We start from the raw sequence: 23158 nt of genomic DNA, 5'->3' as shown, positions 1-23158 counted from the left end.
TTGTGAGTTACCAAATTCATGGTGACATAATATAATGCAAATTCATGAATGAAAAATCTTTAATGTAAATTTAAGCTATTAAATATGGTCAAATATTTTAAAGCTTTTTTTAGAAAGCACTTGCCATGTAAGTTATTTAATATATATTGCATATATTTTTACGTAAGTTTCTAAAGCCAAGTTTTGTAACCATACTGAAACAGAATGCTCTAGTCACAGAGGTAGAGAGGCATAACCAAGTACTACTGCTGYAGTGAAGATGGACATGGTTTCTGTAAATATAAGCCGTTTTAGTCTGTCATTATTTGTGTTGTTTCTTATATATTGCCTAAGTGTTAAAACATCTAGCTTTTCTTTCTACAATATATGCTAGTCCATAGGAATAATGAATTGAATGAGAGGCTTTTGATTATCAAGGGTGTGTTTTACCTTAGTTATCAATTAAAGTTATAACACTGTAGATAAAGAAAGCTATGACATAAGTAACATACAAAATAAGGAGCATAATTTTTTGTTTTTTGTTTTTAATCACAAAAGTGTTTAGCATGTTTCAACAGATATGGAAAAAACATGGATCTTTGAATCTTTTATAGCACATTGTTATAATACTTTACATATACACTGTACAATAATTCTTTCATATCAGAAGACTTTCATACAGAAAAAATAGTTCTATGAAACATTTCTTCTTTCATCAGAAAGATGTGGAATAAAACATGGGGCCCTCTTAATCTGTAGGGTAACTAAAATAAGGGACAAAACTCTGGCAATTCTTTTGTTTTTACATTCATATTGGTAAAAAGGAAAGTTGTTATGTCTTAAGAAACGCCAAGGAACATTCTCAGCGTGAGCCTCTCTGTACAAAGCATAACTTTACAGAGTAGCTACCTCCAGGAGATTTGTTCCTCTTCTTGCCTGAGTGCCAATTCCACATACTCTGTACTTTAGCTGTACAGGACAATTTGTTTTTGTTTCTAAGCAACAGATACACTAGACAATGGCAGTTCAAAGCTGTGAGCGTGCAATGCTTGATGGAATTAGACTCCGAGGCTTTTTAGGAGGTGATAATTTTAAGGTTCGCTGATATCAATAAACTCTTTCTCTGGGGGTGGGCCACCTCGGTACCAGCTGCAAGTGCCATCGCTTCGCTTGATACAGGCATAATGCTTGGCTTGGTGCCCATATAGCTTTCTTTCTATCAGCCAGTCTGTCCAGAGGCACTCATTTGGTGTGGTGATTGAGCAGGGCACCATGTAGCAGGTAGTGATCTAAATGTGAAAGAGTACATTATTTCAGTTTATTGGAGTTTTCTTTAAAGTGACGTTTATTCACAAATAATATTGTAAAATATTTTATGTACAAGAAAACAGTTCCTATTGGTGAAAACTGCCATTTCCTCTAAGGCAGGCTCCATTGTTAGACACCTTTTTATTCTATACTTACTTTGCAGCCACAGCCCATTTGATATCTCTGATTAAGACTCTTCTTTTGAGACAAGGATAGATCATCCCATGGTTCAATGTAGTTGCATAAATGGATAAGGACTTTACCATCATTTAAAATTTGGCCTGCAGCATGGAACATAAGAAAAATAAGGCAAACAAATGAAACTTCCCTAAATACTGAAATAAATTGCAAGAGAATCTGAAATCTTTTAAAAACTGTGCAAAATTAGTCATATTTCATACTTTTTCAATGGTGATTGTTAAAACTGAGAGCTATTCTGCTGATTACCTGTTAAATAAATGTTAAAGATTTAAGTAAGATGCTGGGTAACCTACTAACAGAGGATGCAAATGCACCAGTATGTTAAACCAGGATTCCAGGGCTCCATAGGATAATCTGTAGTTACAAATCTGCATACAGGTAAGCATGTATAGGCATTTGCATTAGTGGGATAACTAGTACTGCTGGTTTTAAATTAATAAAAGTGGCATGCTTATTTACTAACAACATAGCGATAGTATAGCTCTTCTAAAACTGCTGTAAGATCTTCTGATGAATGATGGAAGACATAAGATCAAAGTATAATTACAGCCTTATACAATTTGTACATTCCATTTTTTTGTACAATTTAAATTGTACATAAATACATAATTTAAGAGCAATTGTATATTTTTGCAAAGTCGATTGACTCTGATTTGACATTGGACAGTTACTTCTAGTTTTACAGGTATATTAGTTTTGTTATATTTTACCTGTCAAAAGATACTGTTTTTTGTTGTTAGCTTCTAGCTTCACTCCACAGAGTGATGAATCGAAAGGCGTATAGACATATTGAACGTCCTTCAGTTTTTCAAATCCTTTAAACATCTGAAAATTATCAGAAATGAAAAGTATGTCAGCAGTGAAAAATAAACATGAAAACTGGTTGTAACMGCTGTTACACAATGCATCTCTGGGAAAAATGCTCTTTAGAGTCTGAACTTACAGGAGAAAATACAGTTAAATCCTATCTATATATGAAATGAAACAAGTCAGTTAGTTTTAGAAGAAAATTGGGACTTTTTAAATTATAGCTTTTTAAATATGCTTTTTTAGTGTTTTTGAAGGATCTTTAAATAATTATCTTCAAATTATATTCTCCTGGCATCTTTTATTTAAGGAATAATGCAGGCACAGCATTCAGCTTAAACAAGGTACTGCAGTGTTGAATCTTTGAAGATACAAGAAGTTCTCAGTATATTAATATGAGAAATACTACCTTGATAAGTGTAATGGCATGTAACTTCCAGAAAACGAAACATCCTAAGAAACTAAGCATTGCTTTTGTATTTTCATTAAAGCTCTTTTTCCATATCCAGTTCAATTTTATGCCCAGTGTGACCTTCTGAAATAACTATTGGAAAATGAGATCCAGCTCTCAAATTTATAGCCTGCAGCACCAAAATGGAAAGGTTCAGAATCAAAGTTCACACAGTATTCGGATTGCCTGCTCCTTAACTAGCATTTCCAGCTATGACAGTCATTCTTTAAGTAAACCATTAAAAGATCAAAACAAATCTAGTTACGTCCAAATAAGAGAGGTAATCATAAGAAGCTAATCAACTTCAGAAAGCCTGTCATCATCCTAATATGGCATAACTGAAACCCCAACATGCAGGAGGCCCAATTTGGTTACATCATGCTGTGTGTTGACAGCTGTGGATAACTGCAAGGTTCACAGCTCCCAGTTGCAGCTGGCATCACTGGAAAATACAGTCGTGCTACTCAGGTTCTTTTGGGAGATTTAAACAGTGCAGGGCACAAGAAAATACACTGTAATATGTTGATTTTTTCTGAAGCCTTTAGCTAGGGATTTTAAAAAGTTAAAATTGTTGTCATAGGGCTTCTGATCCAAAAATATTAGACGTGAATTCAAAATATTTAGTAAAAGAAACAACATCTAGCAAAAACAAAACCAGCAAAAGAGCCCAAAACAAAAGCAGTGTCCTATACAAAGCAGCAGTGCATGATAAAAATGTGTAAATTGATATTGGACAATGTGATTATTATTATTATCTAAAAGTAGTCTRGATAGCTCAAAGTATGTTTCCTAGTCCATTTTGGAAGATCTTCTCAAAAAGATGGCCAAATGAGGAAGTAGAAGCAGGTTGCGTGTGTGTTGTAAAGAATCTGCTTCCCTGCGAATACGAAGCAGCAGTTTGAGTTGTGAGCTGTCCTCAGGCCCATCAAGAGCCATCCGATTCCTGCCACCTTTGGAACATGAAAACCCTGCTCCTGCTACCTTTAAATTCACATTGTTCAGGGTGTGCTCTTCTACAAAAGACAACTATCTAGGATAGCTGTTGCATAACTGTGAACTTTGTAAGTATCCTATAATTTGAGTCCTGTTCACATTCATAAAACTTTGACGGTATAACAGGGTGCAGCTATTCTCTGAATAACTCATCACTTCATATAAATTAACTGGAGAGGCATTGTGCAGACAACAGAAATGAAGTCAGCTGTAAAAACAAAAACAAAAAACCTTGTTGACTTGCTACTTATAATGCATATCTAATCGTATCTAAACAAGTGACCTGAATTACACTGGAGATGCAGTTTAGTATTAAATAAAAATCTTGATGTAATAAATGAGAAGGGCCTTTTAGGCTCCCATTGGTTTGGTTTTGTGAAATTCCAGCTCTGACTGATCTCTGGTTTTGACCTAGATGTTTTTTAAAATGTCAGTTAAGATGTAAATGTTTTGTTTAAGTCAGTACATCATATTTGGTCTTGTTGATCAAATCTGAACTCCTAAGAATGTGGATATGTTCTAGATGAAGGGAAAAGATAGCTTTCCTCACTTAAACCTTGTGCTATGATTTTTGACTTTTGTGCCATTTACATCTTGTGTTTTAGTAGGACTTTATTGAAAATAGAGCTGAAGAATGGGTAGAATAGACAGATGTTAACCTGATATTAAAGAAATCTGTACTGATACTGCTTCTGTCCTACTGACACAAAGGAAGAGGTAAGAAATAGAGTTATGTAATTGTTGCTGTGTTAGCCTAATTTTTATTCAGGCAGCGGAGACACACAAATGAAGTCACTGATTCATGGCAGCTCATGGTTTCAGCATCTYTGACGAGCTCTTCCCATGACGATGGTAGCTCTCACAAATTAAGTTCAAATCTCTCGCTTTATTCAGAATAAATCTTACGTCAATCTGCCGATTGTCCCATTGATTTTGCAGAGGTGGCCAAATCTGGCCCACAGTGTACACCATTGTATTATTGTAGTTGATTCTTCAATATTTTCAAAATATTTACAAGCATCAGCTATTTTAATTACTTTGATCAGTTTTCTAGATTGACATGATCTTAATAGTGTTATCCATACGACTTTTCCATTAAATTTGCTTTTTTTAAAAAAAAAAAGTGAATATTTCTTAGTTATTTTTCAGTATACCCAGTTCTGTTTGATTTTTACTAGTATGCTAATTTTCAGTAGTGTGTTTAGAATATAGCTGGTTGCATAACTCTTAGTTCCTATGAGATTTACTAAGCACATGCAAAGTTAACTTTATATGTTTTTCTTTCTTTTTTTTTTCTTTTCCTTTTTTTTTTTTTTTTTTTTTTTTTTTTTTTTTTTTTTTTTTTTTTCTAGTGATCCCACAGCAGATTTTCAGTTTACCAAACATCTTTCTGGCTTGTACACTTTGTATTGCAGAGCTTTCAAACAAAGATTCTGTTACTGTATGTGTTAAAGACAGTGAGCAAGGTGCTGGCCCCCCAGCCCAGCTGAACAACCTGTGTGCTGGGGTGAAAGCCCAGGATCTGCTTGTGTTCTGGGTCAAAGTGGTACGACTTGGAAGGCTGACACTATTGGGACCCCTTTGTCTTTTGCCTAAGCTTGTATGTGAAAGTGGAGAACATCTTTTATTAAAAAATAAACCGCTCTCATGTGTCTAGTCCTAGATGCCTTGCTTCCTGAAGTGCAATGGAACTAAATGAAGATCTCTTACTGATGTTTCTGAGTTTTGAATAGGCCCCTACTTTAGAAAATGTGGGAGATATTCCCAAGCGTATGAATGGATTTCTGCAATCTCAGTGTACTACCACTGAACTGGATTGTAGGCTGAAAATAATAACGCAGACTACACTTCTCATTCTTTGTGCCCACATATAAGAAGATTTGCTATTTCTGTAAGGTTACTCACTTGAATGTTGCAGGGCAACAACTCAAAATTAAAGCCTTAATAGGAGGGAGAGAGAATTTCTGTTGTATTTTTATGCTTATTTGCCGAATGAAACATTTGAAACTATCCTTAACTTCAGAAAACAGAAAAAATAGCACATGGTGAAGACTTTGAGATTTTGTTGTAAGTAGGAAGAATTGGATTGTTGAAAATGTGTGTGTGTGTGTATGCCGGGGAGGGGGGGTAGTATAAAACCTTACCAGAAATCATGTGTTAACACTGCTCTTGTGAATATTTTGAGGTATTCTTGTCTAGTATAATTAAAACCTGGGGAATGCAAACTCAGTAGTACCTAGAATACAGTTACAGTCAGTGAAAAACTTTATRATCATCTTTTGTAGTAATTTTTCCGTGAGCTGATAAAATTTGGAGGATTGGTGTTTTTTAAATGTGTATCAGTTCACATTAATTTKCTTACATGTTCTGAGTAAGTATAATAACAAAAAATATTCTATGAAAAATGAGAGATTAAATCACCTAGAAAACTGAAAAGAAAAAAACTCAGTAATATATCTTAGTTGAAAGATACCATCTATTTTTTGCGTTATCCCAAAACAGGTAAATCATCTTTTTGTCTCAGTGAGGATTTGATGGTGACTTGAATGGGATCAGGCTATGTCTTCTAAAAGTTCCTTAGCAAATATTTCACCTCATTGGAGCTAAATAAATAATAAAGAAATTATGTGAGATCTTAAATCACTTTATTTTTTGTGCTTCCACTTCGTATTTGCTTTCCTAGCAACATTCATAGAAATTTTTGTTTGTACGAGGGARGGTCTTTTATTTCTGCAGATATCCCTGTTGACTTGAGAACACAGGTCCTTGCTATTTCAGCTGGAAGTGTTTGTGCTCTGTTTTTATTATGAAGTTTGTATCACCTATTCAGAGTTAGCAATATCATAATACAACATAGGTGATCAAATATCCACTAGAAGGAGAAGCAAACATTGTGAATACCATTAATAAGACTGAAGTATGTTTTCATAAGGTGTTCATCAAGCAATTGTGAACAACAAAGTTGTCATGATGATACAGCTTTTTAGCAAAATATGAATATCAGAATATATATATTCCCCCCCCCCCATTTTTGCTCTGAGTTTTCTGTATAGTTCATCCAGGTCTAACCTTGGAGCCAACCTGATCCCACTCCCAATTTGAGCAATTTGGGACTAAATTGTACTCTTATACATTAGTTACCGTAACTTTGAAATAGCTAAGTGATTCTATGTACCTTTATTTGTTTGATTTCATACCGGATCATTTTGTGGGTATCAAGAGGATCATCACTGGCAGGAACCACCTTTTCGCTGGATATTTTTGCACGAATCACTGTAATAGGGGAAAAAAGTTTAAATGCAAACAAGCATATTTCTCATCTTGCAAGCAATGGTTAAAATTTTTTTCCCTTTAAAAATTTTTTTGATCGATTAACATTGATTTTTATTCTTTAACTAATAACTAAAAGTAGAATTTAAAGCTTGTTATTATAAGAACATTGGCGTTAACTGTTGAAAATAAAAACACATACGCTGCCTGTGATACTAAATACTTAATTTTTGACAGAAATATATCCCATTGCTTAAATATTTTCTGGCATTATGGATTTAGGGGCAAAAATTCAAAAAATCTCAGTGCCATTTTTGAGTTAATACATCCATAACTAAGCTAGAGTAGGGCTGCTGAGGTTCTTATTGCTTATGGCTGTGGATGGTTATATTTTGGAAATCTGAATTAATTAACCACTGAGTTATGATAAATATTGTATGTTAAAAGACCTGAGTCCCTTAAAATTTGATAAAATACCCTCATAATCAGTGASCAAAGGAAAAGGAAACTTCTGTTGATGATATGCCAGTCTATCAGTTAAATAGATTTAAAGTCTACACTCAGAAAGACCATGCGAGGCAAGATAGAACCGTTGCTTTTATGTATGAAATTAGAAGGCAGGAAATGGATGAATTCATTCATTCACTTTCCTGACACCGTAGATTTTTGACATTACTRTTATCGACATGCATCATCAGTTGGGTTAACACTAAAAATGAATTACTCCTTTTTTGATGCATTCCATTTATTTCCTATCTTTACACAAGAAAAGTAAGAGATTTTATGTTGGCAGAAATAGTTTGTTCTCTTGTCTGTCTGTTCTAGTCATCTGTCCTAAATACACTATTTTAAAAAATACCAGGAATATTAGGCAGAGAATAATAGGATTCTAAGAATATGGTATACTATGCTGAGGCCAAAATTTCTCAAGGGACTTCTACCTCAAAAAAGTATTTAGCATCCTATTTTTTCCCTCTTCTGGATGGCTGCTATGTCGGTTCCTCTACAGGGGTTAAACTTCTTAGAACAAAGAATAATCTATATGGAGAGATAGGGCAAAGGCCTTGGCAATTAACAGCCCAACCCCAGTTCGACTGAAAGTCTACTCCACTTTGGTACAGAGATGGATCTGTGCAAGCATTTCTGCTGTTTCTGAAGGGAACAGTTGCATTCTCTGTCCTGGGTAGCCACTTTATTTGTGAAAATAACTTCACCTTGGTTTTATTTTTCATGGTAAAAACAACTGTTGTTTTAAAATCAATATGAGACAGGCATGATGGTTGGAAAGAACCTCCAAAGGTCTAGTGCAACCCCTAGCTCAAAGCAAGACCAACTTGAATTAAGTTGCTTGTGCCCATGTCCAGCTGAGTTTTGAGCATCTCCGAGGATGGAGATGACAGTCTCCCTGGGGTCTTGTTCTAGTGTTTGACCACCCTCATGCTGAGACCTTCATACTTTTTACTCACTAAGAAAAATCAAGCTGATGCAGAGGAAAATCATTTAGCATCAAAATCATGCTGTTCCCCAAAAAGCACATTTATTTGATAAATAGGCTTCCAACCATCACAACTAAAGTAAAGGAATAAGAGACCCAGATTGTAATCGCTTTTACAGCCAGAGAGAGGTCAGCCTCATCTAATAACAGGCAATTTTCATTTCCTCACTTATTAGCAGAGCAAACTACATGTAATAATCAACGCGATGCAGATGCTTGCAGCTTCAAAGCTTGAGGCTTTCGTCTTTTGGCACAATGCTCCTTCTACCCAAGCCATTTGAAGCCTTTTAAAGGAGCATTTTAGACTTAGAGATTGGATCGAAAGAAAAGAGTTTTTAAGTATGAAATTACTGTTCAAATGGTAAGTGGCAGCATCTCTTTAATCATATGCAGATGTGTGATTCCCACAAATTAACAGTACTTCTTAAGTGCTTTGATCTAATTCCAGATAAAAAGTGTTGTAGATTATGTATACTATACTGCTGGAAAGGTCAAATTAGAATCATGTTGTTTTGTTCTGCTTTGCTTTCCTTTGCATGAATGCTTCCTAAAAAGGGTTTCCATTAAGGAGTTTGTTCATTGTAGAAAATCGGAGTGGGGCAACAGCTAGGAACTAGCTCCATTGTTTTCTCAATACATGTTTTATATGCAGGAAATCTTTTCCTGCTTACTCAGTGCAAATGTATGTAGGACAATTGAACCTACTTTTTCCCATGTGTTTAATGCCGAAATATTACTTATTTTCAATTTTTTACTAAACTCTGCTGTTACTGTCAAAGAAGAACATTACAGATGATCAATAATAGCTCAAAAGGTCTCCATGGAGTTATATATGGCTGAAAGTATAATATTTTGGGTTTTGTCATTAAGGGATCTTTTTTGGGTGTGTAGAAAAAAATGAAAACTATTTTTATATTGTGTGCATTTCATTTGTTTGTTTAAGAGAAAGCTTCCAGATGGTGAAGGAAGTCCAATTTCAGCTTTTTTAACAAGAGTTTTTTTCTGTTAAAAAACATCTAGATCTTTAGTTATTTGGGTTTCACTTTTCTGTTTTCTTGAAATCAGATTTAAATACAAACAAAATTTTAGTGCTTTTTGTTTTTCTTCTTTCTGTTCTTCAAATTATTTTTTTCAGTCAGTGTCTAGCTGTCTCGTAATCTCTTATTCATGTGGTTGCTTCTGTTTTTAACCACAAGCACTTCCTGATTTAGCATTCTTTGGCCTAGCCATCTCCCTCTCTCTTCTCGTCGTTCTGAGAGTGGTTATGAGACAGGATTCCTCCTAGTCTGCACTTCTTTTCAAGAAACGATTTCAACTATACCATTGCTGGCTTGGCTTTGCCTCTGTTTGGCTGAGAACTCATGACAGTTTAGTGTAACAGGGTCATTTTATCTATTAGACAGTTATTGGGTCTGTATGAGGAATTTGCATCTGTGAAATACAAATGCATAGCCTTCGTATTGTAAGATCAATAATTCAGTCTGCCTCAAATTCATTCTACATTAAAATATATATTGCATTTTGAAAAGCAGTTGCTCTCTAACATTTCAGTAGTAAAATACAGTGTTTTAGCAGTACTTAACATGTTTTGTAAGTCATGTATTTTGAATTGTGATATAAAAGTACTGATTTATCTTATGAATAATACATATGAATATTTTATAAGAATATATGAAATACATATGAATATGAAATTAAAATAATTTATCCCTCCTTCATAGCTGAAGAATGTCTCAAGTAACTGAAATGAAAAGAATGATGATTAAAAGCCATGATCAAAGCCATGCAGGGAGTGGGTCAGAGCCTCAGAACAAAATCACAGTGGAAATTATTACCACCCGGTCCTAYGCTAAGTCTACAGCATCAAGATTCTGCCTATCTGAGTAACTACAGTTTGGTTGAATAGTGTCATAGCATATTGCAGGAGAATAATGCTCTAGTTGTCCAATAATTGCCAAACTTATTTGCTATTTATTTTATTATTAGAAGAGTGTTAAGTTTTGTTCCTTCTTCCCTGAATAATAATAATGAATGTACCTCTGAACCATTTCTACAGTGCTTCTAATCCATATTTCCCCTGCTGCATCACAGAAAAGAAAAATGTTGCTTTCCAAAGCCCAAATCCTAATTTGGTTTTCTGACTGACTTCTATTAACCAATTTTACCTGTTACTTTAATTGCTGGTCTTGACAGACTGGTAAGTAGTCACTTCTGCACATAAACATTGTAAGCATCAACAACAAAAGGTAATTTTGAACTGGATAAAGGACGCACATAATTTAGAATAACATCAGGTATATTTGGCTTTAAACCATTATGAAAGTAGCCCTGGGTTACTTCTAGTGGACTTTTTATATACACTAAAAGTAGAAAGTTAGGCATTAACCATGTTTATCTTCCCTAAACCTATATGCTTTCTCTCTGAAATCAGCTGCAGTAATTATTTGCATGTACATAAACCATGTCATCACAATGTATATTAGAACAGATTTTTAGATCATGAGGAAGACCTTATACTGGAAGCTGTTTTTAAAAAATGCTGCCATTATATTAATCTTAACACATTGTATTGTGTGCAAATATGAACATTTTTCTTACACCTGGAGAAGAAGATGCATGAAGAATTTGAGCAGTATACTGAAGGCTTCATGCCAARTCATAAGTAGAGCTGAAATCAGAATACAGCAGATTCTTGTTCCTTGCCTGCTAAAACTCCTGCTTTCCCTAGAAGCAGTATCTTTTTAGACTTTGAATTATTTCTAGGCATTAACAGAGGGTAAAATTGTTTAGTGAAGAATTACTGTCATTATTAGAAGTCAGTATTATTAAATACCATATTCCTTGTGAATTCCTTTTATAGTATTATTTTACTTGTACTAGTTTTAAGATGATAATATTTAGCCTTTTTCTTTAACTAATTGGTCATACTGCTATAAATAGTAATATATCAAGATAGGCAACTATACTCAACAGAAGTATATCAACCTTATTACTACTGCAAAAAAGGAAACCAAGCTGGAATTTGCTCTCCAGGTTAATTTATTATTCTAGGAAACAAGAGGTAGGGTAACGGTAAAAACTGATGGGTAAATGAGATCTTTTCTTTCCCAAAATCTGTTCAATTACAGCAAAGTTATAATGAAGGAAAGTAGGAAGATATTTAAGATGTTATGTGACATAAGAGCAAGAAATCATGTTTGCTTATCTTCTCAGCTTAAATATATGCAATTAAATAAATATAAGTAGAAATAAAGCTATTGATAATAAGGGTGATGAATTCTAAAAATGGAAAGATAGGGAGGAAGATAATTGAAGCTTTGAGAATCTCTTATTGTCTATTTGGACTCTGAAAACACTCAAGCTACTCCCTGAACAAAGTTGTCAAGTGTGTTAAGATCATAGCACAATGAGAAGTACAAGTTGGTATTAACTTGTTTAAGTTAAGTTTAGTTCAGTGTTTTTGCTTCTAGGAGATGATTTCTATCACAAGAAAAATATGGCACTGTCTTTTAAAAATGTTTTTATAAAGGCAACTGGAATAGCAGTAGACGTACTTCCTGTAATGATAAAAGGATCCATTGAACTAGAGAAAATGCAGAGGAAGCCTCTCTAGTGGCCAGCTGGGAACAAAAGCAACACGGTCTGAGGTGCATGTCCTCTCCAGGCATCCTCTCCAGTGCAGCAAGTTGTCCCTTCCAAGGTATTTTTCCCATAGTAACTGTAAGGTTTTCATAAGGACCTGCTCAAATTCCTTCCTGCTTATGATGCTGTTAGCACTAATTGAAGTATACTTTGATCAGGGGCAAGTATTGCATGCTGATTGGTTTTTAAACTTTGTGTGTACATATTATTTGAGTAATGTTTATTTAAGAGACTCTTTAACTATTTTGTTATTTGCTAAGTTTTATTTTTCTTAATATAAACTAAAACCTACAAAATAAGGGGTAAGAAGAAGGGGTGAGTCTTGTGCCCATGACAGTTGCTTCTCATAAGAACTAGTCATAACAGCAGCAAGAGAGTTTGCAGGTGGAAGTCTGTGTAAGAGTGACAACACAAGAACAGGAGCATGAGAGCAACCAGGGAAAATACTGCATCTGTGTCTCTGGAAAAACACTGCCACAGCAGCTTAAGTGGAAGTGTCAAGAGCTGCAAGTGGAAGGCAGGCTGCAGAATTGCAGATGCCCTTAGTGTTACAGAGGTTGAGACACTTGAGGCTTTTAAGGCACTATGCAGCAGGTTGCCTAGAGAGGTTGTGGAGTCTCCATCCTTAGAGATATTCTATGTTCAACTGGATAAGGCCATGAGAAACTTGGTCTGGTTCGACCCACTCTTAGCAAGAGGTTGGACTAGATGACTTTTAGAGGTCCATTCCAACCTCAGTTGTTCTATGATTTTAAGATTAAGGACTAAGATTGCAACATTAAGGGTGCTCTCATATGTGAGGTAGTAAAAATTGTCTATTCTAATTCCTGCTGAGCTATATATTTGTTTCTTAAAATTAAAGAGTTGTGTATCTTTGTCATGAGTCATGCATTCAGTTTGAAATATTAACTGAACTACTTATGCAAAGTGGAATTTTTATTAAATGAGTGATGTAATGCCTAGGATTCCTAAATGAGTACGTTTTTGGTTAAAGAATTGCAGCTTAAAGCAAAAACCCATAGTTAAGGAGGTCCAGTCCTTCAGCACTAAGTAGATTGATGGATAGAAGGAGGAGGTAGTCTAGGCTGGGATGCCTTAACTGCGTGTTTTGTGTTTTTTGTTTTTTGTTTTTTTGTTTTTTTTCTTAAATGAGGGCTAAATCATTTCCTATTAGCCTTGCAAAAAATTTTGAGGCCCACAGACAAAGAGATGCAGTAGCGTCCAGTTCACTTAAGTTTTGACTAAACTTACAGACTATGGCATAGCTATCTGAATAGAGATTTAACACTGAGATTTAACCTTTGCTTTAAAAATTTATTAAAGGAAACTGTATTTCATATGATACAAGTTTATAGTCAGAAGACAGAAGAGCTGGAGTTGCGGGGGGGAAGTAGACAGGAAAAGAAAAAAAAATAACACTGACTAGACATTTAATCCTTTCATTTAACTACCTAAAATATGAAGGATGATTTCTGAAGAATTATTTCTGCCTATTTCTTTAAAATGTCTGATACCTCAACCAAGCTGTTTCCCGATGCTATTGCTGTTGAGGGGCCAAGGAACAAGTGGCTCAAGGACAGGGATCTAAATAAAAGTGTGTTGTTTCTGAGGTGGTTTGAGGTCAGAATCACAGATAGGTATGGGAATAGTCTAAGATAAGTGTCTAAACATACAGAAGCGTATCTGAATTGATATAGCAGAGTATACAGTATGAAATAAAACACAGCTATGGATATTCACTTATAGATAATTTTGAAGGGCCCTATATTCAAATGTTCTTTTATATACAGAARTACGTCTCCTCACCAAAATGAAAACATTTGGGTGTGTAATAATACAGGGKTTTTTTTCTGCTTGCACTTCTATTATAGCCTGTATAGAAACATTTTTTTTCTCAAAAGAGAAAAATGAGGCGSGTTTGCTTTACAGGGATTTTCTTCATTGTAAACTCTTCCAGTGAGATTGTACCTCTGCAGATTCAGTTCTTGATCTCCTATACTCAGGAGAATTTTTAAGCTTCTATTTAATAATTAAACCAATATACATGACATAAGAACAAGTCTTCCTTGCTGATATTGATTATTTTCAAAGGCGGATGCTTTTTGTCTGGTATTTTGGGCAGGGGGAAGCATGTTGTTAAATTAAAAGGAAACATTGCTTGGTCTGCTTTATCTAAATGTAAAAAATAACTGCTGTGGAAAATATAGCCGCTTTATGTGGCTATAAGGATTTAAATAATCTGATTTGACCATGGACAATATTCCAGTTCTCCTGTAATTTTAAAGTTCCAAAAGCAGTCTGACATAAGAAATCCAGCAGACTATTAAATACATCCAAACGAAGTACATACCAGTACTGAAGAAACAGCAATCATTTTTGTTCAGTTGCCAGTGTTCATACGCCTTAGCAGCTCTGTTGTTCCAGCTGTAGGCTAGTATAAAACATGGCTGGAATGACACTGTCTTTACTGGGCCTTGGTTTATATGCACATTGAAAGCACACATCAAAAACATTCACAAAAATAGCATCCACATTGCTTGTTTGGGAAACTCTAAAGGTGAAGTTTCTAGGTCTGCTGATCTAAAATAACTGCAGAGTAAGCCGGGAAACAACTAAAATGAATCTGGGCTTTGCAGGCCGTGTAGGGCTGCTGTGTGAAATGTCTTTTCTCGTTGCTGTGATGGTATGCTTGTGTTACTTCCAGGCTTATGCTTTTTYCCCCCCCTTCTGAGATCTCCATTCTTCGTTATGAATGGTGGAGGTGAGGGGAGCATTAACAAAACTATAGTTATGCCCTTTTTAAACTATGAAATGAGTTATCTTCCTACTTAGCTGGATGCATCAAAGTAAAAATTCGTGTAAGATCTTAGTCTAAATTGTCCTGGTGGTTATTCTTATTGGTGCTGATACAAATTTGCAATGTGTGATAAATATATGCTTGTCTGTTAAGAATACAGACTCGATTAAATTAAGTATAGAAGACTTTCCTTAGGTTTTTTTATGCCTTTATTTTGCAATATTATACATATGTAACTTTGAGTATTTATGCATTTACAAATCAATGATATAACTACAATTTTTTTGAATATTGGAATAAATTACTTGAGAACAACTGGAGTCTTTAGTACCACTGTACCCTTCAGTAGTGCCACTCGTTATATTAGAGCAGTGGAAAACTAATCCAAAAGTTAGTCTTTTTACAAACATCTGCAACTAATGCATAGATTATTCTTTTCAGTGTGTTTATCCAAAGGTTTGAGAGAGAAAGGTAGTTTTGAACGCCTTGTCACTATTTCCTTGTTAGTGATTAGCACACTCCTGGATCAACTCCTYCTTTGCAGTACACAAGAACTCACGTACTTGTATTCTGTAGAACGAGGTCGGATCTGGTAATGAGATTTTTACCAGTGTCCCTTTTCAGTTTTAAGGATGGGTTATTTCAGCGAATCAAATGTATGAGGCTGGAAAGAAAAGGAAGTGCAGAATCACAGGAGGGATTATAGTAGTCCTTCCTGTATTAGTCCTTCCCGTAGCCAAGGGCCTGCCCCAGATGGAATTTGTGTGTTCAGAGTGGTGTGGCCAGCATACCCAGTCATGTACAGTTACAGGTCAGATTTGCTTCTGTTCAGTGCCAGTTGAAATGAGACATGAATTTGTAACTGGCCAAGAATTTAAATGTGATAGACCAGAATGCAAACTGTCTAAAAGCTGGCAAGTAAAACTGATGTTATCTGCCATATTCACCTACATTCAATTTATGATAAAATACTGCTTGGAGTCCCAGCCTTGCACTCTGAAGACAGGGCTGAGACACCCTATTTGGTTTACCTTTGAGTCAGCTAGAGATCACTTCTGCCTTTGTTCTCCAAATACTCTGTTTGCATTTTTTTTTTCTTTTAATCAAAATATGCTGGCTACCATCATCACCTCTGAAAAGTATTTTCATGGTATACCTTATTTGGGAGGAAATTACTCAGAAGACTCTAAATCTCTGGGGAGGGGGAGAAAAAGTTGCATCCTGAATGAAAATAGGTCCATTTTGTCAATTATTTTACAAGATTATTTTATCTCCTTTCACATGGCTATTAAATTGCACTGATTATCAACTTCATTTCTAACATAAATGCTTTGCAGAATGTGGTTACTGTTTTATTAACTGTTGTGCTAGTCTGCATCTAAAGTCAATTTTCATATGAGGCTCCCAAAATGTGGGAGGCTGCTTTCCTAAGCCCATTAGGACTTTCAGGTAGGTCAGAATTTTGTGAATCTCTGTTTTTTGGCTTGGAATGCAAAAATTACTTGTGTTGGAAGAGTTGATCAAATTTGGCTTCCTTGTTAAACCAGATTATGCAGTAGTTTTTTTTAAAAAAAATTAGAAGAACACATTCAATTTATGTAAGGTCTTAATATCTATTTTTTATAAGTTTTCAGATGGAAGAGATGAGATTTTTTTCTAATAGATGTGTAGTATGCTTTTAACTTAAACATTATAGAAAAATAACATGATTTCCTAATGTTGTTCAAGGTCAGTTTTATTTTTCTGTAATGTTTTTACAGCTGCTGCTCATGTTACTAGAAATATTTCTCTCTACTTCACAAGCCTCAAATACCACATCATTTGACTAGTAATCAACATCTGTCTAATTTCGGCTGAGGAATAATGCGCTCTTTATGCTCTAAAGTCTGTAGAACAACATACATCATGTTATTGTAGATTTCCATTCATAGCTGCGTACCCCTTCCTCCAGCACGCAGAAGAGACTCCACATTATCGAGATACTTCTTTTTAAATGAGTGAGTTAGGAATTAAAGTTGGTAGGTTAATAGCATTAAGAGCTTGGCAGTCTTTCATGTTTTGTGTTTTATATTATTTAATTTTTTTCCTAAGCTTGCAATTYGGTTTGCATACAGTGTGTGAAGATTTTTTTTGAAATCATGATTTTTAGTTTCTTAGCACTACAATCTATACTTTTAAAATAAAAATAACACATTAGCTGAATTTTCTTATCCTGCACTTATAACATACTCAGTAATGAGTCAGTGATACTCAGTTAATTTTAAATCGGTGAACTAGATAGATTCTTCTGATATTCCATTTTAATACACAATATTCAGCTCTGTTTTTTCACAAAAGCTGCAGAATTTTTCAGTTGGCAACCRTATTCTGACAGGAGTGTTAGGCTCAACAGATAGAAGTCTCCTTTAAACTGTGTCCTGCTGTTCACTGTTTCATGATGCCACCTCGTTTTACAGCTACAATTTAAAAGCTGTTGGGATCAATGCCATGAAAACGTTCAAGAAGCAAAGGAAAGGAGAGTAACTGCGTTTTTCCAAACTGAACCCCATTTTCATGCTCAAATGGAAAGGTTCTGCAGTACAATATGCATAGAAGATTGGAAATTATTTTTAGAGTTGCATGTTATTGGCAATGCAATTAGAATCTTATATTCAGAACTGAAAAGTTAGAAAACAAACTAACCTGGAATTTTAAGTTCTCAGAATGCTTGTTTGTGTCTTAAAACCTGAAGTAGAGCCGGGGTTATTTGCTGATCTTATTCAAATCAATAGGTTCTTTCCTAAGCAGGAAATTCAGGCTTTATCCTAGGAAGTTATTTCACTAATGTTTTGCTAAATATCATATCCAAAGGAAGGAATTTACAGAGTAGTGTTGTTCATCCTTACCTGGGGGGTGTTCTGAAAGAATTTCAGCATGGGCAGACGTAACACGTAACAAACATGATTTTGTAAATCTCTGTCTTAATTTTCTGATAAACTCAGGAGATGATTCTTTGTTTTCCCTAGCAACACTTAAACAATTCAGATCAGTATTCATCCAGAAAGGTACAAATGCCTTTAGTTGTAAGTAGTCAGTAGCAGCACAGCATCTTTGCAATCAAATTGCCTATGGCAATCCACTGCAGTAAAACTCACATTCGTATTTTAAAATTTTGGAAAGCATTTAGAAGCTTTGAGGCTCTGATGCCAAGAAGTTTATATTTTTTGCTATTACAATTTAATTGTAGTACATTGGAATTTGTACCAGTGATGGGTTTTTGTATGGCTGCAGTTTTTTTTTTGTGTGTGTTAAAAACTTCACTCTAAATGCATCAGAAGCTACTTTAAAAAAGTTTTTAGGATTTATACGGTCTAGGGTTTTTTTAATTGAAAATCCTATCAATGTGTATAGAAGTATGCAGAACAGATAAGAAGGACAAAATACCATATATTTCTTTCATATTTATAAAAGTAAGGAAACTTATTGCTTTTTTGTGTAACTGATTTGGGGACATTGCACAACCAAAATTCCTTGTCCATTTATGTAGTAAATAGATTTTGATGTTTGTATCATTTACAGTTTTGGTGAAATTTGAGTTTAGGCTAAAATGTGTATCCCTCAGAAATTTTTGTTAGTACTAGCCATTAACAAGAACTGGGCATTGGGAACAAACTGGCTCTTCATGATTCCTACATACCAACATTGTTTTCTGAATATTTGTGGGTAGCTACTGAGCATAGGACTGGAATTCAGTTTTGCTCAGCCACTGGCTCCAGGGCATGAGTTAGATTCACCTCATTTTCAGTATCTCTGCATTAATACCTGCCTAATATGATTTGCAGTACTTTTGAGGTACATATAATTTCTAGATGTTTTCTGTGATTCATCGGTTAATTAGGCCTCTGAAAATATTGTTATTTTCCTAACTCTTTTCTAACACTTCTTGCAAAATGTTGCTCAGAGTGTGCTTTTCCTGGGTTTTGTGTGCCATTTTCACAGAGAGGGGAGAGGACTAGAATAGGTAACTCCAGTACCTTTACATCTATAGTTAAACTCACGATTCTTGGAATTAGAAATTCAGCTTTAATTTTCACTTGAGGTCCTGAGAATGGGTAGCTGCATAATCATTTCCAGCCAGGAACTGATGCGTATGGTATGAACACAGGAAGTTACTCCAGGGACGTACCCATGCATTATTGTCACGATTTCCACCGTAAAGGAAGAGCATTGCTGCAAAGCAGCGCTCCCTGCCTCCTTTGGCAGGGCAAGAATATAAACACAATTAATATGGTACGTAGTGTACTATTTAAAATAGGAGTCTAAAAGACTTTTTACAACTCAGAGATGTAAACAGCGTGATGCCATGCCTGAGCGTTGCTCAGCAGGGTGTCTAAATGGGCAGCCTCTGGCCCAGGATTCAGCCGGGGCTGCCAGCAGTTCCAGAGCTCRTTCGTGTATAGCCTTGAGCAACGTTTTTATGGGGCTCTGAGTTGAAGCCCTTGCAGAAGACTAAGGTCTGTCTTCCGTGTGTTTTATGTGATATGGCTGCTAATGTTTATTTGTTTAGGACTGCAGTGTTCATATGTTAGTAGCTGCTTAAGCTCCTGTCAGCTGCCCCCCTCTCCCGCCCCGAAGACTTCAAGGTGCCCATTGCCCTAAAGGTATAGGCCATCAGGATATGTTCATTCAAACCACTCACAGCAAGATACTATGAGAATATGAATGCAGTAGGTGCACGTGGGAGAGTAAGAATAAAATACAAAATCTACTTTAAGTTCCCTATTCACCTTTTTTGCCCTAACTTGGAAGTACTGGCTGCATTTCTAGTACATTTTCCAAAGGTGATTCTTCTCATCAGGCAAAATTACTTCCTACTCTAAAAATGTACACTTAAAGGAGGCAAAATCATGGGACACTGAGCCATGAAAGTTTTAATATGAAATTCAATATTGTAGAAATAGCATATTGTAATTTTATCCCAGAGGATTTAGAAAACTTAATTCTAGTGTATTTAAATAAAATATTTACTGTTACTTATATATGTTATAAAATTTAATATATCATCTGGCACATCTTTACAATTCTTGATCTCAGTGATCTTACAAGATTTTAACGGGCTGAGAATACTGCCAAGCTCCAGCTGTAAGGCTTCTTTTATATTCTAAAAAGTGCCACTCTTCTCTAAAGGCATAGAACTCTTCTCAAAAGCTATAAAATTGTATACTTACTTGTACTCAAGRTCTGTTAGTCATTTCTATGCCAGTGCCCAGTACTCAGTAAGAATATTTTTTCCTTATATGTTTAAAAGCCATAAGACATTTAAATCAGAAAGAATACAACTACCTTTAAAGTTAGGGTACTGGTGATACACATCTAAAAAGTGCAGAATATTTACATGTTTTTTCCTGCTGGCCAAAAAGTAACCTTGCTTATGCCTAAAATGGAAGGAAAAAAAATGAATTAAAAGTGACTTTAGAAAGAAATCCATGCTTTCTACATATACCATTTTTCGTTACAGATTGTCTAAATATTTACATGTTTTTTCCTGCTGGCCAAAAAGTAACCTTGCTTATGCCTAAAATGGAAGGAAAAAAAATGAATTAAAAGTGACTTTAGAAAGAAATCCATGCTTTCTACATATACCATTTTTCGTTACAGATTGTCTAATTTGTTATCGCCCTTGGTTCAGAATTTGCTACAGGGATGATTTCSTGGCTTACAGAAGTCAATGGCAAAAGAGAAATTTATTATCTTGACACTRTCTGATAAGCTCAATTGCATCCATGATCTCCCCCACCACCACCACTAAAATCCGTTATCAGAGGAATTCTCTTGCTTCAGCTTGAGACTGTTGTGCTTCACTACTAAATTTGAAATGCTAAATGGCACATCATCATCATGTTTCATTTCTGCAAGGTGAAAACCTCCTGATTTCTTCCAGGCCTCTTTTTTTTTTTTTTTTTTTTTTTAACCTCTCATCTCTATTTCAGCCAAAAGTCCTCCTGCGCCCAGATGACCACTGAGGTGTGAAGGCCTATGTTAGGAGGACCTCAGCACCATTTAGAGAAACACAAACAGAATGTATCTTTCTTTCCTATTAAAAGGTGTATATCTTTATAGTGTTAGGCACTTCTTACTGAGAGGATTTACCTCTCTCTGAACTGAAGTTCAAAGCTACTGAGAAGTTCATTATTGTTCTTTTTTTTTTTTTTTTTTTTGTAAGATCCCAGGCCCTTAAGGCTAGGTAGGAAGATTACCTGGCCAACCCAAGGTCGTATAAATGGCAGGTCTGGCATGGCAGTCGTTCCTGGCAGGATCTCCCAACCTGTTGTTGTCGTTCCTCCTGTGGTGTACAGCCATATAACACCTGCAGAGCTCTTCACTCATTCTTAATTTTTGTTTTAGCCAGCACCTTGCAGGACCAGGTATCTCTTGCTCTAGGTCTGTCAGAAAGTGTGTGATTTCTATCAAGCTAGCCAGATTGTGTGGTAGTTGTGGGTATTTAGAGTGTAAAACCACAAAAACCTCCTGACAGGGGAGGACAAAGTGTCACAATGCTAATCACATGAACAAAAGTAAAAGTGGAAAAGAGCTTGTTCTGCCTATCTCTCTGTCTGTCTGTCTCTCCTTTTATTTATTTATTTATTTGTTTGTTTGTTTGTTTATTTATTTGGTGTGTTGTGTAAATGCTGAGGTTTCTGAGTGGCTTTCACTCATTCAGTTAGTAGCTCAAGTAGTTTCTATTGATTCAGCCCCTTCCAGCTCCATTTTCACTCCACGCAACACTCAAGCAATCCCATAGGAAAGCAAAAGAATTATAGATATGGTGTAGTTGAAAAATTATGCAGTAACTGAAGTACGTATGTCGGTTGGTAACTGTATCAGCAAGACCAGCTGAGGCWTTGTCTCGGTTTTTACTTTTACTGTAGAATGCAAAACAATTCCTTTGTTTTAGAGAGATATACTAAGGTTTTATTCTTCCAGGAGTAAATTAATTTGAATGTGTTTGTGAGTACAGAGGTGTGTGAATTTAAAAATAATTGAAATAATTCAGAGCATTAGTCTCAACAAAAGGAGCTGGACTATTATTCAACTCCCATAGATGCTCGTAGCTGGAGAGCTGGCACTTTTTTTGTCAATATTTTGGAGGTAAAAAGATGTTAAAAGGGAAGTACAATCTTCAATTTAATCTTCTTAAATATTAAAAAGATCCTTGAGTATGATCTAACAGCAAAAGTTTTGGGTAAGCTACTGCATGGGATACTGAAGAGCACAGCCCAGATTCCACAGTCCCTCTAAGAAGCCAGAAGGTGGCCAGAAGGACACACTTCAAACCCACCTGGCTTAAACATGAAATGGAGCTGCAGAGGCACAGCCCTAATTTCCGTGAGGACTGTGTTGTGCAGCAGGATGCCAGTCTTGTCCTGCCCCAAGCCCAAGAGCAGTCCCAATCCACAGATGCCTCACTTGGACACAGGAATGAAGTAACTTCTGGCATCAGGGATGGAGGATCTGCCTTTGCCAAACTGGTTAGTGGAGTTTTCTTTAACACAGCACAAACACTTCACTAGTCGTCTTTAGCTCCTTTAAAGCCATTTTGCTCCACTTATGCAAGGTATTGTGTCCAAAGCAAATTATAGAATTAATCCATAAATGCATAGAGTAGGTTTAATATGTAAACATATGTCCAATGTATGTGGATATCTACATATTTGTCATTTTATAAAATATGTATAAATGCTATTTTAAAATGATAAATGTTAAACAAAGAACTCTATGATATAAACTTTCCTTAGCCAAGGGGTGCAGTTTACTTATATGTGAAGATTTATGTAAGTGAAAGTTTGAGCAACAAGTCCAAATACACAGTTTTATTTTAGTGTTCAGTATTTAATTAGAAATGTTAAAATAGGATATAGCTACCAGTCATAAAATATATCTAAGAAAACCTGCCTTAAAAAGAATGACCAGAATGCCATCCCTAAGGAATATAGTTGTAATGAGCATCTTGAGTTTCCTCTTTATTGTGAAATTGTTCATCTAGAAGAATCTCTAAATTAAGTCAGTTGTTGAAAAACTGTTATTTCATTATGTCTAAAAATGCAACAGACTAATATAGTTAAAGATACACATATATATTTAAGCTTCTGGAAGTACTGGAATTTGTTTTCTTTCTCACCTCAAATAAGCCTGTGTTTGTAATGCTTGGTGTAGGTAACTTAAAAAAAAAAAAAAA

At 35.3% G+C, this 23158-nt stretch overlaps 2 protein-coding genes across 2 annotated transcripts in view; one reads left to right on the top strand and one right to left on the bottom strand.

Annotated features, from left to right (window-relative positions):
- SYN2 (synapsin II) overlaps positions 1–23158 on the top strand; it is a 183131-nt gene that overhangs the window by 93901 nt on the left and 66072 nt on the right. The window lies entirely within an intron of this gene.
- The window catches only part of TIMP4 (TIMP metallopeptidase inhibitor 4), a 24017-nt gene continuing 1375 nt past the window's right edge, over positions 517–23158 (bottom strand). The window contains exons 2-5 of the mRNA XM_085302440.1: positions 6915–7012; positions 2199–2313; positions 1444–1568; positions 517–1268 (exon numbers count right to left, since the gene is read on the bottom strand). Of these exons, the coding sequence (XP_085158566.1) occupies positions 1071–1268; positions 1444–1568; positions 2199–2313; positions 6915–7012 (536 nt within the window). The 3' untranslated portion in view covers positions 517–1070. The remainder of the gene's footprint in view (positions 1269–1443; positions 1569–2198; positions 2314–6914; positions 7013–23158) is intronic.

This window comes from Rhea americana, unplaced genomic scaffold, assembly GCF_003343005.1.
Source record: "Rhea americana isolate MKP2758 unplaced genomic scaffold, rheAme1 scaffold_19, whole genome shotgun sequence".
NCBI lineage: Eukaryota > Metazoa > Chordata > Aves > Rheiformes > Rheidae > Rhea > Rhea americana.
The sequence above is the reverse complement of the archived record's forward strand: the minus strand, read 5'-3'. Positions and strand labels throughout refer to the sequence as shown.